This window comes from Fundulus heteroclitus, chromosome 6 (genome assembly GCF_011125445.2).
Source record: "Fundulus heteroclitus isolate FHET01 chromosome 6, MU-UCD_Fhet_4.1, whole genome shotgun sequence".
Classification (NCBI taxonomy): Eukaryota; Metazoa; Chordata; class Actinopteri; order Cyprinodontiformes; family Fundulidae; genus Fundulus; species Fundulus heteroclitus.
This window is the reverse complement of record NC_046366.1, coordinates 5,556,331-5,571,818: the sequence shown is the minus strand read 5'-3', so window position 1 is coordinate 5,571,818 and position 15,488 is coordinate 5,556,331. Positions and strand designations below refer to the sequence as shown.

Here is a 15,488-nt window from a genome sequence, read left to right as displayed (position 1 = left end):
TATGTTTTTGTTGTACATTGTCTCTTTTTAAATTAGGGTAAAATTCAAGTTAATATAGTTGTTTATCTCATTAATCTCAGGTGATTGCAGTAGAAAATGTCCTTTCGTGAGGAACTGAAATGTAGTTTGTGGCTTTGTCGCAACACAGCTCAAAAATCCTGCTGCTGCCACTTACATAACGGCACATCTCGGTTGTGTCTGGGAACAGGCTTGGAGCTGGTGAAATTAGCATCCTAGAGACACCCCTCCCCTCTCCAACACGTTTCACACATAAGACTGTGTAAGTGCATTAGCTTAATCTCCTATCTAACACGCAGCGATCGGAGCATTTCAGCAAACACATACATGCAGGTGAAGATGGAGCTCCACACCCAAGTATTCTCAAGATGTCTGTGATCTAAGTTGAAGATCTTGGCCAACATCTAACAATTTGGAGGACTTGTAAAGGACAATGTATGGTTTCAACATGCATGTGTGGATCGTAGTGTTGCTTTTTGCAGGTAATGTTATATATATATTATTTATGACCAGAGATTATCAAGGGCTGCAGATATCTTCAGCATTTTGTAGTTTGCATCTTTAAAGATGTAAACTCTTTATTTCACTGTCATTTGGACTGATTTTTGTTTTTTGTGAGTGTGTTTTTAACCATGTCCGCACTGCTTAAACGTTGTCATATTTTGTCAAAATACAACCACACATTTATGAAGCGAAGGAAAAGCATGCGTAGTTTTCAAAATGGTTTGCGACTGTATGAAGTGCCCTTGAGTCAATACTAACATCTTTGCATATGTGAAGATTTTTTTCTTCTTTTTTTTGGTTTGTCTTACTTTTCACAGTAGGATTTTGATAAGGTGCTTTAATGTGTCATTATACATACAAGGTACATACAACGGAATCTTGTAGATCAGATGGAGGGTTAGCCTGAGCTGCTGTGACTGAGTGTGACACCACTGATGGGTGACCTGACCAGCATGTCTTTAGTGGTAGGGGAATCTGGAGGAAACCTACGCAGACATGCAAACTCCACACAGAAAGGCCCCTGTCCAGCCCAGGACTCAAACCCACAACCTTTGTGCTGTGAGGCAAGAGTGATACCCACTCAGTCCAGACCCTGATCTGGTCCGTCTCTGGACTTTGAATGGGCGACTCAAACACACAAATATCCAAACTGTTATAGAAGTATGACTTCATACCTGTGGTCCTGCTGGAACCTCCTCCCCAACGCAGCATGTTCTTCCACAGGTTTGCTGTGCCCCCTAAATAGCTGATGATAAACCCTAAACAACTCCCAATGACTTTATTTTAACATCGGTTTGCTTCTTGACACTCTTCCATAAAGGCCAGACTTGTGGAGAGTAAAAGATAGCGTTACCTCGTCAACAGATTCTCTCACCTGAGCTGAGGGTCAATGCAAATTCTCCAGAGTTACCATATGCCTTTAGGCTGTGATTCTGACGACTGCTTTATATAACTCCAGTCAGTTCAGGCTGATAATATGTCTCAGTAGGTCAATTGTGTCATTCTTTTTCTCTCTTTAAGTGACTCCCTGAACAAGTCTCTATGAGATGTTCATAGCTTGGGACATTGTTTTGTCCCTAGCCCTGCTTTAAGCTTCCACAAACCTTTCTCCCTGACCTGTCTGCTGGGTTCCTTGGTATTCAAGATTCATTCTCTAAAGTTCTCTTACAAACCTGTGAGGCCCTGACAGGACAGCTGCATTTATACTGAGAATAAGTTACATTCCCATGGACTCTGCTTACTAATAAGGTAACTTCTGAAGGCAACTGGTTATACTGGGTTTTTTTTCAAAGGTGTCAGATTAAAAGGTGGCAGAATGAAATGCATACGACACTTTTCAGATTGGTGATTGCAAAAAATGTTGAAAATCATAAATGCTTTTCCTTCCATTTCACAAATTGCCTGCTGGAGGTGGTCAGAGGGCCGGTGCATGGCAGCCTCGCCTCCGTCAGTCTGCCCCAGGGCAGCTGTAGCTACTAACACAGCTCACCACCGTCAGGGTGTGAATGGGTGACTGAGTGATTGTAGTGTAAAGCACTTTAGTGTCGCCATACTAGTTATAACGCTATACAAGTACATTTACCATTTTTGTGTTTTGGTCCATTATCTGAAGTTCACGTCAAATATATTGACATTTGTGGTTGTAATGTAGTACTAGTATGTAGCATTAATACAGCAATTGTTGTATTAAACCATGATCAAAATAAACTGAACTGTTACACAAATAACTTGCACAATAACCTGTTTCCGTTGGACGTCCATTTTGTAGAACACACAGATTTTATTTTTTATTTATTTTTTTATCTCTGCAGGAACATTTTACTGTGAGGATATTGATGGATGTGAAAGGCAGCCATGCCAAAACGGTGGCGCCTGTCAAAGCCACTCAGGAGGATTCCGATGCCTTTGTTTGCAGCAGAGCCAAAATGGACGCCTGTACGGTGGGGAGGACTGTACAGTTCCTCTTTCAGGCTGTAACGAAAGCCAGTGTGAGAACGGAGGAGTATGCTCTCCCTTGCTTGCGAATGGCCAACATACTCACGTGTGCATCTGCCCTCCAGGTTACGCAGGGCCTAGATGCCAGACCTCCACCACCTTCTCGTTTGAGTCACAGGGCTACATGTACATAGACGCAAAGCAACTGGACCCACAATCTCCTCTTAATGTGACCTTCAGCTTTAGAACAGAAAACCCAACTGGGACCCTGTTTCAGCACAGGGTGGACGACTTGCTCGTCACCATCGAGCTGATAGATGGACACCTCTGCCTCCTTAGCTTGAGAGATCAAGGCAACAGGACACTGGTTCAAAAACTCCCAGAGTACTTGTCCAACAGCAAGTGGCACACAGCTGAAGCATCGCTGGGTGGCGAGGCCAGTCTCATCAGGCTTCTCTGCAGCGAAAGGAGCTGCACCAGTGTCTCCAGCCTTGAAGTCCAGCTGATGGATGAAGCTGCTGCTCTACCTGATCCAGGAGCTGTTCGTCAAAGCCTCTTTGTTGGAGCCATCGGGGGGAACTGGTCTTCAGGCAGAGCCGAGGACGGAGCAAATCATCCACCTGCCTTCCTGGGCTGCTTTAGGGATGTCTTCGTAGACTCTAATCTGGTGCTGCCTGCTGAAGTGCCAAAAGACTCAGACACCCAGAAGAACGCCATAGCTGGGTGCAGTGACAAGGACAAGTGTGAGGACAGCCCGTGTCAGAACAGAGGGCACTGTGTGAGTCAGGGCTGGAGGAGATACGTCTGTAAATGTCACCGGCCGTATGAAGGAGACAACTGTGCAGAGGGTAAAACACACACACACACACACATGCATCCTTGTTTAAAATACAAAGTGAGGACCGTGCTGTGACTTCCTATCATTTTCAACTTTTTCTATGGTCTAATCGTGACCATAACCCTAAACCTAACCTGTACCACTACAAACCTAACCCTAAATTAATTGACACCTTAGTCCTCAACCTAACCCCTTAGCCCAATGAAAAGGTAAAAAAAGTCCTTAGTTTACATCGAAGTCCTCACTTTAGTGGTAAAATACGAAAAATATGTTCTCACTCGAGTACAAGTATGTACACTCCAATCAGGATAGATTGTTCAATAGATCTCTTAACAATCCACGTGAGGATGCCCTTCAACATCGCCTCTAACAAAACATAAAGATGTTTCCTACCCTTCTTTGATGTGCACCTAACTAAAATAGACAACTTTGCCTCACATGGTCAGTTTTGGAAAAAGAAAATGCCTTGCAACAGTATTCACACCTTTTGAACTTCTGTACGTTTTAATCACATTACACCCAAAAATTTGAATGTTTTTTGAATTTTAAGTGGCAGAGCAAGAGAAAAGTGCATGATTGCAGTGTAAGGAAAATGGTACATGGGTTTGATGCACACGTTATTTTGAATTAAAACTGGAAATGTTCATGCTTTTTTTCATTGATTGTTTAATATCACTGTTCTGCTGGAAGGTGAACCTCTGGCTCAGTTCTGAAGTATTTAGCAGCTTCTCCAGGGTAGCCCCGTGTTTAGCTCCATCAACTCTTATCAGCTTCCCTTTCCTTGCAAAGACAACCATCCTCGCAGTATGATACTGACACACACCACTGTGTGGAATGGAGTGTTTAGGATGATGTGCACTTCTAAGTGTTCCACTGAACATACATTTTGATCTCATCTGACCAGAGCACCTTAATCCATGTGTTTAATGTGCCTCCTGAGTCCGGCATGGTTCGCTACAAACTACAAACAGGACTCCTAATGGCTTCCTGTCAACAAATTATTTCTTCTTGCCACTCTTCCACAAAGACCAGATTCATTCTGAGCAACACTGAAAGTTGTCTTGTGGACAGATTCTCCTACTGGAGCATTTCATCTCTGCAGCTCCTCCAGAGTTTGGCTGCTCTGATCAGTGTTCCCTTAAACTCCTGTTAGATTAGGTGGACACCAATGTCTTGGCAGGTTTGCAGTTGTACCATACTGTATTTAGATGGTAAGTAAAACAAAGGTCCAATGCATGTTTTTTAATCACAGATACATGCTCTTTTTTTGTTGGCCTAACAAACAAAATCTGAAAAAGGTTCCTGGGTGTAATGTGACAAAAGTTGTAAAAGTTAAATGGGTTCATATAGTTTTATATAACACGGCCCAATGTCTCAACCAGTCATTGCGGCCCTTCTTGTTGTCTCAAAATTCATATAATGACCCCTTCAAATACTGTGTGCATGTGATTCCAGCATGCTTCCCTTTAGGTATGACCTAGCTGTAAGCAGAATTACCTGAAGCTGACAAAGCAGGTAAAGGTTAAGTCCAGTCTTAGCAGGTGTCACAGCAGGAGTCTCAATGGATCGCTTTAAAGGGAGCCCTCCACCAGGGTAAAGTTAGACAGCAGATTTTAAAGGAGCTTATAGGAGAAATGGAAATAGCCCAAAGCCCAGTCAAACACATGTCAAATTAGAAACTATTTACCTACACCTGCAGCATGGATTAAAAAAACGTGTCCTTCACTGACTGAGCAGGAATGCACTCAGCTTGCCAGATCAGTGAGACTTAAACGTCTGGAAAGGGCCCAGGTGTCTTCTTTAAAGGGCCACTTCAGCAGTTCCTTCATTGTGCAGGGTATTTTTCATTGTCAAAACAACAGCTTTCGGCTATTTCTTTCTCTTCATTGTGAAATCATGAATAGCACTTGGTCAGTAACTCTGTAGGTTATTTGTCTTTTCCCTTAAAGGAGTATAACTTTTAAAATTCAAGAAAGGGTTGAAAAAAAGGTGGATAAAGAACACTTTCATGTCAACGTTTCATATGTTTGCCTGCTAAATATTAGAAGTGAACACAGGGATGGTACATGGACTTAAGTAGACGTCTACTAGACCTCCAAAACAAGCCACTTTTACACTAGGGCCACATTCACCCAGCTGCAGACAGTCACGTAGAGATATGCACATCAATAGGCAACTTGAGGATACATGTCTTGCCCAAGAACACATATGATGGGGAACGGAGCAAGAATTGAACCCACAGCTTTCTGACTGCAAGATCACATCTACTCGCTTCATTGAGTCACCGCCACCCCATGAAGTACAAGCAGCCAGTACTCCTTTTTACTGCATTCATAGTAACCCTATAACTCCAAATGTATCATTTTCTGAGACCTCTACCTCTTCATCAAAGTCAGTATTCGTCTGAACATACAATTTACAACATACTGTACAAACGAATGTACATTACACACCCATATAAAAATGCAGAAAACATGAGGAAAATGTATTTTTGGTCTAACATATCAATTATGATACAAAGAAAATTTTAAAGGGTGATGTTTTTATTTATTTTTTTAAGCAACCAAAAAAGATTTTCTTTAAAAATGAGAAGTTTCCTCACAATTACCTGTATTTAAAGGGTTAAAACAGGAGCTCTAGCAGTGGATCTGGAGCATATTGGTGTTAAGGCTACGCTAAAAAAAATGAGCAATGACCTTTATGGAAGCAACAGCTGCTGTCCACCAATCTTGGATAGGTTACCATACATCAACTGGATGTCCATTATTCCACAAAAAATGCTACTGACAGCAGGACAAATATTCAGGACAGCTGCCAATCTTCTCAACAATGGAGGTCCCTGCAGATTCATCCTGCAGACTGTGCCATGCTCAGACAAACAGCTAACCCAGGAGCTTCATCTTAGACTTAGGCCCCAGTTAGTATGTTAATGTTAAGGTTTATAACAATACAGTCAGAAGATGACTGGAGTATGGCTTGTTTGAAAAAGCCACCTGGAGAGGAGAAAGCCTCTTCTTCCTAAAACAATGCAGGAACACAATATAGTCTTGCAAGGGTATCACAACAACCTGAGGACTTCTAGACCAATGTCCTTTGGATAGGCAAGACCAAAGTATATACGATTATTAAAAAGTGAACTGAGTGCATCAGCACAAACTATCAGGTACATTGGTGGGTTGCTGATGATGAAAAAGCTTCTCCACAGCAATACCAGAGACTGGTAAAATCAGACAGAAAATCATCACAAGGTATTGCTGCTAAAGCTGTTGTTTTAGTTCGATTTAACCCCACAGCATGGCTTTTTGTTTTGTTAATAAATGTATGTTTCTAATAAGCTTTTAAAAGACGCCACAGAGTCTACCAATCTCAAGTCAAGAAAAGAGTTCCCATCTGGGGGGCACTGAACAGAAGGCTCTGTTTCCTTTTGTTTTCGATTATCCAGTGTCTGTCTGTCAAAAGCTCTGCAAGTCAATAAAAGACTCTTAAATTGCTCTGAAGCCACTGTAGTGCCATAAGGATTGGAGTCACATGTGAATGCCTGTAGGAATTTGTCAAAAGCCCAGCAGCAGCATTTTAAACAAAGCATTTTACCATATGTTCTCTGTTGGGTTTCCTTTGACAGCCTTTTTTCTCTCTTCTCATTCCTTCCTCACAGAGTATATCACTGCCAGATTCGGAAACAGAGATCTTGAAAGCTACGCTTTGTTCTCATTAGACAACGACCCGGGAGATTCTCTGGTTATATCCATGTTCATTCGGACCAGACAGTCCAGTGGCCTGCTTCTCATCCTGGCCAACACCACCAGCCAGTACCTTCGCCTGTGGCTGGTGGATGGGGGCAGGGTCAAAGTTCAGGTCAACAACTTTGAAACTCTCGTTGGTCAGAACACTGTCAACAATGGCCACTTCCACCTGGTCACTGTGAAGCTGGATGCAACCACAGCCACTTTGTCCCAGTCAGCTCAGGTCCAGGGCTCTATGGCCATCAGGCGAGTGCAAGCCCATCCTGGGGATCTGGTTTACGTCGGGGGTCTGCCAGACTCAAGGGCCTCGGCTTCTTTCGGTGGCTACTTCAAGGGATGTGTCCAGGATCTGAGGATGAACAGCAAACGCCTGCAGTTCTATCCAGTACCAACTCCTGTGGAGTCCTACAACCTCGAGAAGCTCGTAGGTGTCGCAGAAGGATGCAGCAGTGACAACGCTTGTGCTGTAAGTTAAAAGCGACGGCGTCAACTTCGACCTCTGCCTAAAATGAGCCACCTTCACACTCTCATTCCTGTCATTAATACACCAGGCCAACCCTTGCCTCAATGGCGGGGAGTGTTACTCCATGTGGGATGATTTCCTCTGCAGCTGCCCCCCCAACACAGCGGGGCGACGATGTGAGGAGGTGAAATGGTGTGAGCTGTCTCCCTGCCCCGTGGAAACCGTCTGCCTGCCCCTCTCACAAGGCTTTGAGTGTAAGTACCCTTTCCATAAAGGTCTCCTGATGCAACTGTACTGTCTTACAATACATGGCAAACAATCAAGGCTTTTTAAGAATAACATAACACATACAGCCAAAATGTCTTATTCTGAGCAGGATTTAGTAATTGCCATGTGGCTAATTGGAGGAGGGAACAGAGTTCCTACACAGGATTCCCTTAAGAAGTGGTAATCCCTGGTCAGATTAGGTCGACTGGCACATGTCGCTGGAAGTGGGTGATAAGATTTCTTGGTCACATGTTCTTGACAAGAAAACGAGGAGGGTGCTGGCCCATGGGAACTGCCGGTGAAGTTGTATCAGGTCACAACAAGGTGTACTTCAACAAATGCATAATATGTCCTTTACTGGTTGTTGGGCATAAAGCTCAAATTCTCTGTAGAGAGAATTCATTACTGGTACAGTGCCTGCAGAAGGAGAACTGTGAAATGGAAGAAAAATCATCCGTCCGCCCACCTTGCATGACAGCTCGCCATCACAGCGCAACCCAGAGACACACAGGACAAGCAAACATGCAGAAAGACACTCATACACAGTGGCAATACAGAAAGAGAAATTAAACTCATGTTTCAGAGTATGGCAGAAATAAATTATCCATAGTTTAGAAATATTGCCAAACCTGGTTTCCATGTAGTGTAAACTCCATTTACTGCGATGGCCCTAAATAAAATCCATTGCAACACATAGCAATTTAGAAGTCACTTAGTAAATAGGGTCTGTCTGTGTGTTATTTATTCTCAGTATAAATGCATACACCTCTCTGTTATTGTCTGCGTGAACAAAAATAAGTACAACTGCCACATTTTCTCCCTGAAAGGATATGAGGTTAACGCATTTTCCTTTCATTTGTGTTTCTATTCTGAACAACATGTAAAGTGTACAACATGGACAAATATTTTCTTATGTTTGTTTTTCAGTTTCATATAAAAGATTAAAGCAATTTCAATATTTGATGGCTTCTTTGAATTACACATTTGGGTTCTGCTAATTACACATATGATTTGATGCAGTAAAAAAACTATTTAAAAGGTAACAGATCAATGTAAATCATGAGTTTAATTGACGAATGTCAGGCCCCTGAGCAGTGGGCCTGTAGTAACTGTGGCCCCCTGTGGCAACTTAGGTGAATGGCCCTGGTTTAAATAAAAGCATATCCATGTTTTAGAGTGGCTCTGTCAACATGACAGGCCGAAGGTTTTGTTTTTAGCAGATGTTTGGAATAGTTCTTTGCATAAATGGTAAATGGGTTTTACTTGTATAGCGCTTTATCAAGTCTGACGGCCCCAAAGCATTTTACAATACAATCAGTCATTTACCCATTCACACCCTGACGGTGGTGAGCTATGTTAGTAGCCACAGCTGCCCTGGGGCAGACTGATGGAAGTGAGGCTGTCATACATTAGCTCCACCGAGCCCTCTGACCACCACCAGCAGGTAAATTATGAAATGGAAGAAAAAAGCCTTTATGATTTTCAACATTTGCACAAGCACATTCCCACAGCGGATCTGGATCAAAGGGGACACAGTCCAACTGAGAAATATGATTTTTATTAAATAAGTAATGTTTTGATCAATTATTGATGTGCAAATGTAAATATGCTGAGTTTTGTTTTTCTGCAATCTGGTGTCAGTTCATCTTCGACTTTTGGCAAGCAGCTCTGAATTAATGTTTGCAAAAAGTGAATATTTACGCTGTCTGAATACTAACTTCATGGTCTTGGAAGTGGGGTTTTTTTTGGGCTTCTTCTGATTTGATAACTAGGTTTTTCAGTGGAGTACAGGCATGTTCCTGTACGCCTTGGCATCCCTGACTGGTTTTATAACAGAAAGTATAATTTGGCTAAATTTGGCTTGGTGAATAAGCATCAAAGGTTTCCATCCAATAAGGCAGCAGCACCATGCGACAGCCAAAACGTATTGGAACTGGAATTTGACATTGTTTTCTATTTGTCTTCCTTAGGTTTGTCCAACGTGACGTTTCGGCCTGAAAACAGCATTTTGTGGTATCGCATTAACAGGAAGATGAAGCGCAGCCCCACCAATGTCTCCCTCAGCTTCCGTACCAGACAGTCAGCTGCCATTTTGCTTCATGCGCAGAGAGACTCTCACCACATAACGGTCTCTCTCCTCAACTCTCATTTGGCTATGGAGCTCCAGGCCGGGGCTGAAAATCACTCTCTGTTGGTGACAGCTCAAAGCCTGGCTCCACTCAGTGACGGTGAGTGGCACTTTGTGTCCATCAGCAAAGACAAACCGGCTCCAGCTTCCAGGTGGATCATGGCTGTAGATGGAGACAAAGAGTACATCAGTGTTTCCAAAGCAGCTGTTGGGGACTTGAACTTTCTCAGGGATGGAGCAGACATTTTCCTGGGGGGCCTAAGCCAGGAATCTGGAGCAACCTTTTCAGGGTGTCTAGGTCCAGTGGAGATCGGGGGTCTTCATCTACCGTTCCACCTGGACACAGAGCTGAACCTCCCCAGACCTCAGGAGGAGTGGTTTGTGAGGGGAAGCAGTAATAATTCACCACAGTATGGGTGCTGGGGAGCCAGGGTGTGTGCTCCAAACCCGTGCCAGAATGGGGGTGCGTGTGAGGACCTGTTCGACCAGCATCAGTGTAGGTGTCCCTCCGAGTGGACTGGATCCTTGTGCCAAGACCAGACAGACGCCTGCAACTCCCACCCATGTGTCTACGGTAACTGCACCAGCCTACCCAGGGGCTTTAAGTGTGAGTGCGAGGTGGGCTTCACTGGTGAACAGTGCGAGGCAGAAGTGGATATGTGTGAAAACAGCAGCTGCAGCTATGGTGCCACCTGCCTAAAAGGCTTCCAGAGCTACACGTGTCTGTGTCCCCGGAACATGACAGGCCATTACTGCGAGTGAGTTTGCTTCAGCTTTAGCTAAGGCTGCTGTCACACTGTTTCCTATCGTGCCGTGTATGCTGCCCTGTAAAAAAAAACTAAAGGATTTGGTGGAACCAGTCCTGCAGTGTCTTTGAAGTGCAGCCATGTGATAAAAATGAGAACATTAGCATGTTAAGAATCAAGAATCATTTATTGCCATTGTGTGACCAGAAGGATGTTTTGGGGAGACCCTGGATCAGACTTCACATATGACACACGGAAGGGTGAACATGCCTAGAGGGCTAGACCCAGACATGTTGGCTGTTTGTCCAAATGTCATCTAGTTGGATGCGGTACAAAAGGCTGGTTTAAAAATTATTTTTGGACCTCTCCAAATTATAAACGGTTACAATCTTCTTTCTGAAGGCATCAGACAGCTGTCAATCTTATCAGGGTGTTCCCTGTAGCCTCAACAACCAAGAGCAGAGCAAACTAAATGTCTAAGGTTTAAACAGGGCCAACGTCCTTAAAAAGTCTGAGTAAGAATGTGTTAATCACGTCACCTGATGGAATACGCCTATCTGAATTTAATTTTTCCAAATTACATTTTGCAGCTAATGTTTGAAAAAATAAGGATTTTCTTCAGGTTTCATTGTTTAATATCACTTGTATTTTACTCTACTTTTAAAATTGACATTAAATGTGATAAATGCACAGCCTGTTAAAGGGTGCCCTCATTTTTTCTAAGTGACTGCAGTTGTATTTCCTCGGATGTGCAGTGCTCTCGTTCTGAATAGTGTGTGAATATTGGGTTCAAACTCATAATGTAGCGCTGCATCAGGAAAGGGTATGTTACTTTTGCAGTGATGTATACTATTGTTTCTATTTCTTTTTTTCTTTTTTTTTTAATCTTATCTAAGGATCTGCGGACCATCCAGGCATAAAAATGGAAGCCCTGTGGCTGATTCCGTGTGATCAGATATTAGCCAAACTGCTTAGAAAGTAGGGCAGGTTTTCAGCGTTACTTTAATTTTCTTATTGGTTATTGTTTTAGAATCTGAGGCGAAGTTGTGTCGACATTGTAGTGGAGTTAATGTATGGTATGCAAGTCATGTACAAACTGTGGAGTTTTTTGATATGTATTTTTGTTCTTATCTGGTGATGAAATTATGGACTATTTTGGCAAATGCATACAAAAGCTACGCTATAGCAGAATAGTACTACGGTATTATTGTATGTAGTCCTACATTATTGTAAATATAAGGCAGATATGGAACAGTGTGACGGTGCTATCTAAACAATTACTAAAAACAGATTACCATGCAGTACTGACTCACACCTTCTCTTACAGTGTTAAAATCCCTGAAACCCCTTGGTTCATTGAGACAGATCCGTGAGTGCTTCTATATAGTAAATAAACACAGTTTGCAAATCAGAAGCAAATCTAACAAGGAAGCTAACTCTTTACATGCGTCTGTCTAGCCTTCCTCAGTTGCCTGCCTCTTCCTGTGTGGGTACAAGATGGAACTACAGCTGCTTTAATGGAGGAAACTGCTCTGAAGCCGAGAACACCTGCTACTGCCTGCCTGGCTTCACCGGCCAATGGTAGGACATGCTGCACGCACAATGCTGTTTAATGCTCCTTAGAACATTACACTAAATTAATCATTTTATTCATATGAGTATTTCTAAATTCATCTTACTCTTAAAAAAAATTTGCTCCATCCTCAAAAATGCCCCAATATCTAATATGCGCTTGTATGCTGCCCTCTAGTGGAGAATCTAATAGCTACAGGTAACAACTGTCCAAGATGGCTGTAAAGCTTGCCCGTTCCAACGGAAAACGTATTTTTTATTTATTTGTTTGGAATGGACTTATGTGATGTGTAAAAATAAAATAAACTGATAGAGTTTTCCCATTTTGGTTTTTCTAAATGAATCCACACAATTCTTCACTAAACCCACAGTTAAAGGATGAAATAACTGCTTAACCACATCTTTTGGAAATATGATTTCCAGTTCATTAGCCTTACCTGATTACTGTCAGGCCTGTAGAATCAAGAAATGACCTAAACAGAACCTGTGTCTGACCACGTGAAGGATTAAAGACATGTGGCATAGAAGAGTTGGAGTGAAACATGACAGTGATGAGAAACCCAATAAAATCCAGCTGCTCTGGCCATATTTCAACAAACAGCTTCAGGCTCTTATGTAAATAATATTAATCATGATCATCCGTATTTGTTATTGCAACATACATCTCAATGAAATGCGTTTAACCCTTAGGGAACAGTGGGCTGCCACTGGGCGGCACCCGGGGAGCATTCTGGGGCTGAGGGGTCTGGTTCAGGGAGCCAGAGTGGCAGTCTGTGGGATTCAAACAGGGGAACTTGCAATCTTCCCAGGAAGCCAGGGCTCTGCTTTAACCACTAGGCTATTATCAATGATGAGAAACACCTAAGATAAGACATCACTTTGTTTCATCATGAGGAAGGATGGTACTATGATTTACCAGCACGGGATAACAGTAATGTGTTGAACCTTTATTTTGACCTTCCATGGAAAGTAAAGTGCTACAAAATTTCTGACATTTTGGCATGAAATATACAAAAAATATTACCTATTCAAAAGATAGGTAAAAGCTGCAAATAGTGTTTAGTGTACCATGTGTTGTTACGGTGCTTACAAAACATACTTTTCAAGCAGATAAACTGTAAAAACACACGAGACCACAGATGCCTCATGGATCAATTCAGAGGACATTTAAAAAAAGATTCAGTTGAAAAGCGCTTGTGAACAGTTTGCTTTTAAAACTGAATTTATACTGAGAATTGTTTAGAGTATTAGTTCTCGCATCAGACTCTAAGAGTTAAAGTTTTAACGACCAGTTGCTAGATGTTAAGTACATAACATCCTTGAGTTAACCTAAAACAAATAGCTGACCCAAAGACATCCCATCAGAACTTCTGTTGTACAGATGGGTTGACTAAAGCTCTTTAGTCATAACTATATGAAGTTTGTCAGATTCCACACGCTAACGCCAGGGAGAGGAAAATCAAATGCTGCCCCTATTTATCTGGAAATTCATGAAAAGAAGAAATATCTTCCAATTGTTCCTGACAGTGTTATGGCTGATTGGAGAGGGTCTTTGTAGCTTCAGAGTGGGTTGCCTCCCACCACAGGCTTTGGTCCATCATGGCTTGCTTGCTTTCTTAAAAATACACTTTCTGTACCCTTGCAGGTGTGAAAAAGATATAGACGAATGTGCCTCAGACCCGTGTATGAACGGAGGCTTCTGCATCAACTACGTGAACAGCTTTGAGTGCGTGTGCGACATGAACTACTCGGGCGTGTACTGCCAAATGGACGTCAGCGACTTCTACATGTATCTGTTCCTGGGCCTGTGGCAGAACCTCTTCCAGCTCGTGTCCTACCTCGTCATCCGCCTCGATGACGAGCCGGAGATCGAGTGGGGGTTCCACGTCAACGACTAGACAAAAAACGTTCCCTGTTTCATCCACGCGGGCCAAACTGTGAATGTGCTCCCCAGGAATCAGGCAGTCCTACAGACACAGAACGGGCCGTTACATATTTCATCAGGACTTTTTCTGTTCGGATTTCTCCTTGACTTCTAATGAGGTTACATGAAAACATCAGGAAGACACTGAGCGGCGGCACTCAACATGAATAAAATGTATTTAACTGTTGTTTGATCTCTAGGTATGCTATAGTGAATTGAAAAGTAATTGAGAAGTTAATATATTTCATTAATTAAATTTAAATTTAAATTAAAGTTAAATACATCACAAATATCGATACACTATACTATATCCCATCTTGCATTTCAAGCCTTTCTGTTAATTTTGATAAAATATATGGTTTATAATTTTAAAAAAAAAGTTTGGTTTCTGAGAAGACGAACCAAAAATGTTTTTATTTACAGAAACATGATGTCAATTGCACCCTCTGGCTGGCTCCATCCAAGCAAATTAATGGAAGGTGGTGTGGAAGTAAAAGGTGCATAAACCAAAGAGATAACAGCAGCTTTAAGAGAAACGTGAAGCAAAGCCTATTAGAGCGTTTACACAATCCAAGACGTGGACTGCAGCTGGAATCAGAGCTTCAATAGCCATCATCCAGAGGTCGACTTCTGTCACATTAAATGTGTTAATTCCTAAACCAGGGACAACTTTAGAAGCAATTTGCCAATCCCCTTCTTCAGATTAAATTTGCAATTAATTTGGTAATCAGTGGCAAGACAGAATCAAAGCTGTTTCAGGTCCAGCGTGATGTTTCTAGTCAGATGATCTGGGGTTCCAGTTTGTCTGCTGGTGTCGGTTGGTCCACTACGTTTTCTCAAATTGAAAGAGTGGGTTTCCTTCTGATTTCCTTTATCAGGTGGCCTTGGTACCTGCCCAGCTGCCAAAAGTACCAACACCTGCGTTTATCACCATGGTATCACCAGCAAACTTGCCTGATCTAAACCCCACAGAGAATCCATGGATGACTGCCAATGCAATCAATCTCACCTCAGCAGAATCCACTTAGTTATTCTAATATCCCAAGAAACTGAAGTTGGGGGTTTTAATTCATCAAAATGAACAGAAATAAACACTTGAAATGCATCACTCTATTTAGTTATCTTACATGAATTTCACCTTTTGAATTGATGGAAACAAAAAATCGTACTTTTACTCATACCTTTTTAGTGATATTGTATGTGATTAAGATGCACCTGTACAGTACCCAGGCTGGAGGAGCCCCTTCCTTCATCTGCACGTAGAACCACCATTTCCTTACGTCTCAATGCGCCCATGAAGACTTGGTAAAGGCGTCTAATGACGTTATACCCATGTATGTTGCTCTCTGA

General features: G+C 42.3%; 1 protein-coding gene across 1 annotated transcript; it reads left to right on the top strand.

Annotated features, from left to right (window-relative positions):
- The first annotated feature begins 89 nt into the window (after positions 1–89).
- LOC105925187 (protein crumbs homolog 1) lies at positions 90–15,049 on the top strand. Its single transcript, XM_021315659.2, has 8 exons — positions 90–500; positions 2,334–3,305; positions 6,951–7,504; positions 7,590–7,755; positions 9,739–10,654; positions 11,970–12,011; positions 12,101–12,223; positions 13,860–15,049. Exons 1-8 carry the CDS (start codon positions 452–454, stop codon positions 14,110–14,112), a joined length of 3,075 nt encoding a protein of 1,024 aa, XP_021171334.2. The 5' UTR covers positions 90–451; the 3' UTR covers positions 14,113–15,049.
- The last annotated feature ends 439 nt before the right edge of the window (positions 15,050–15,488 follow it).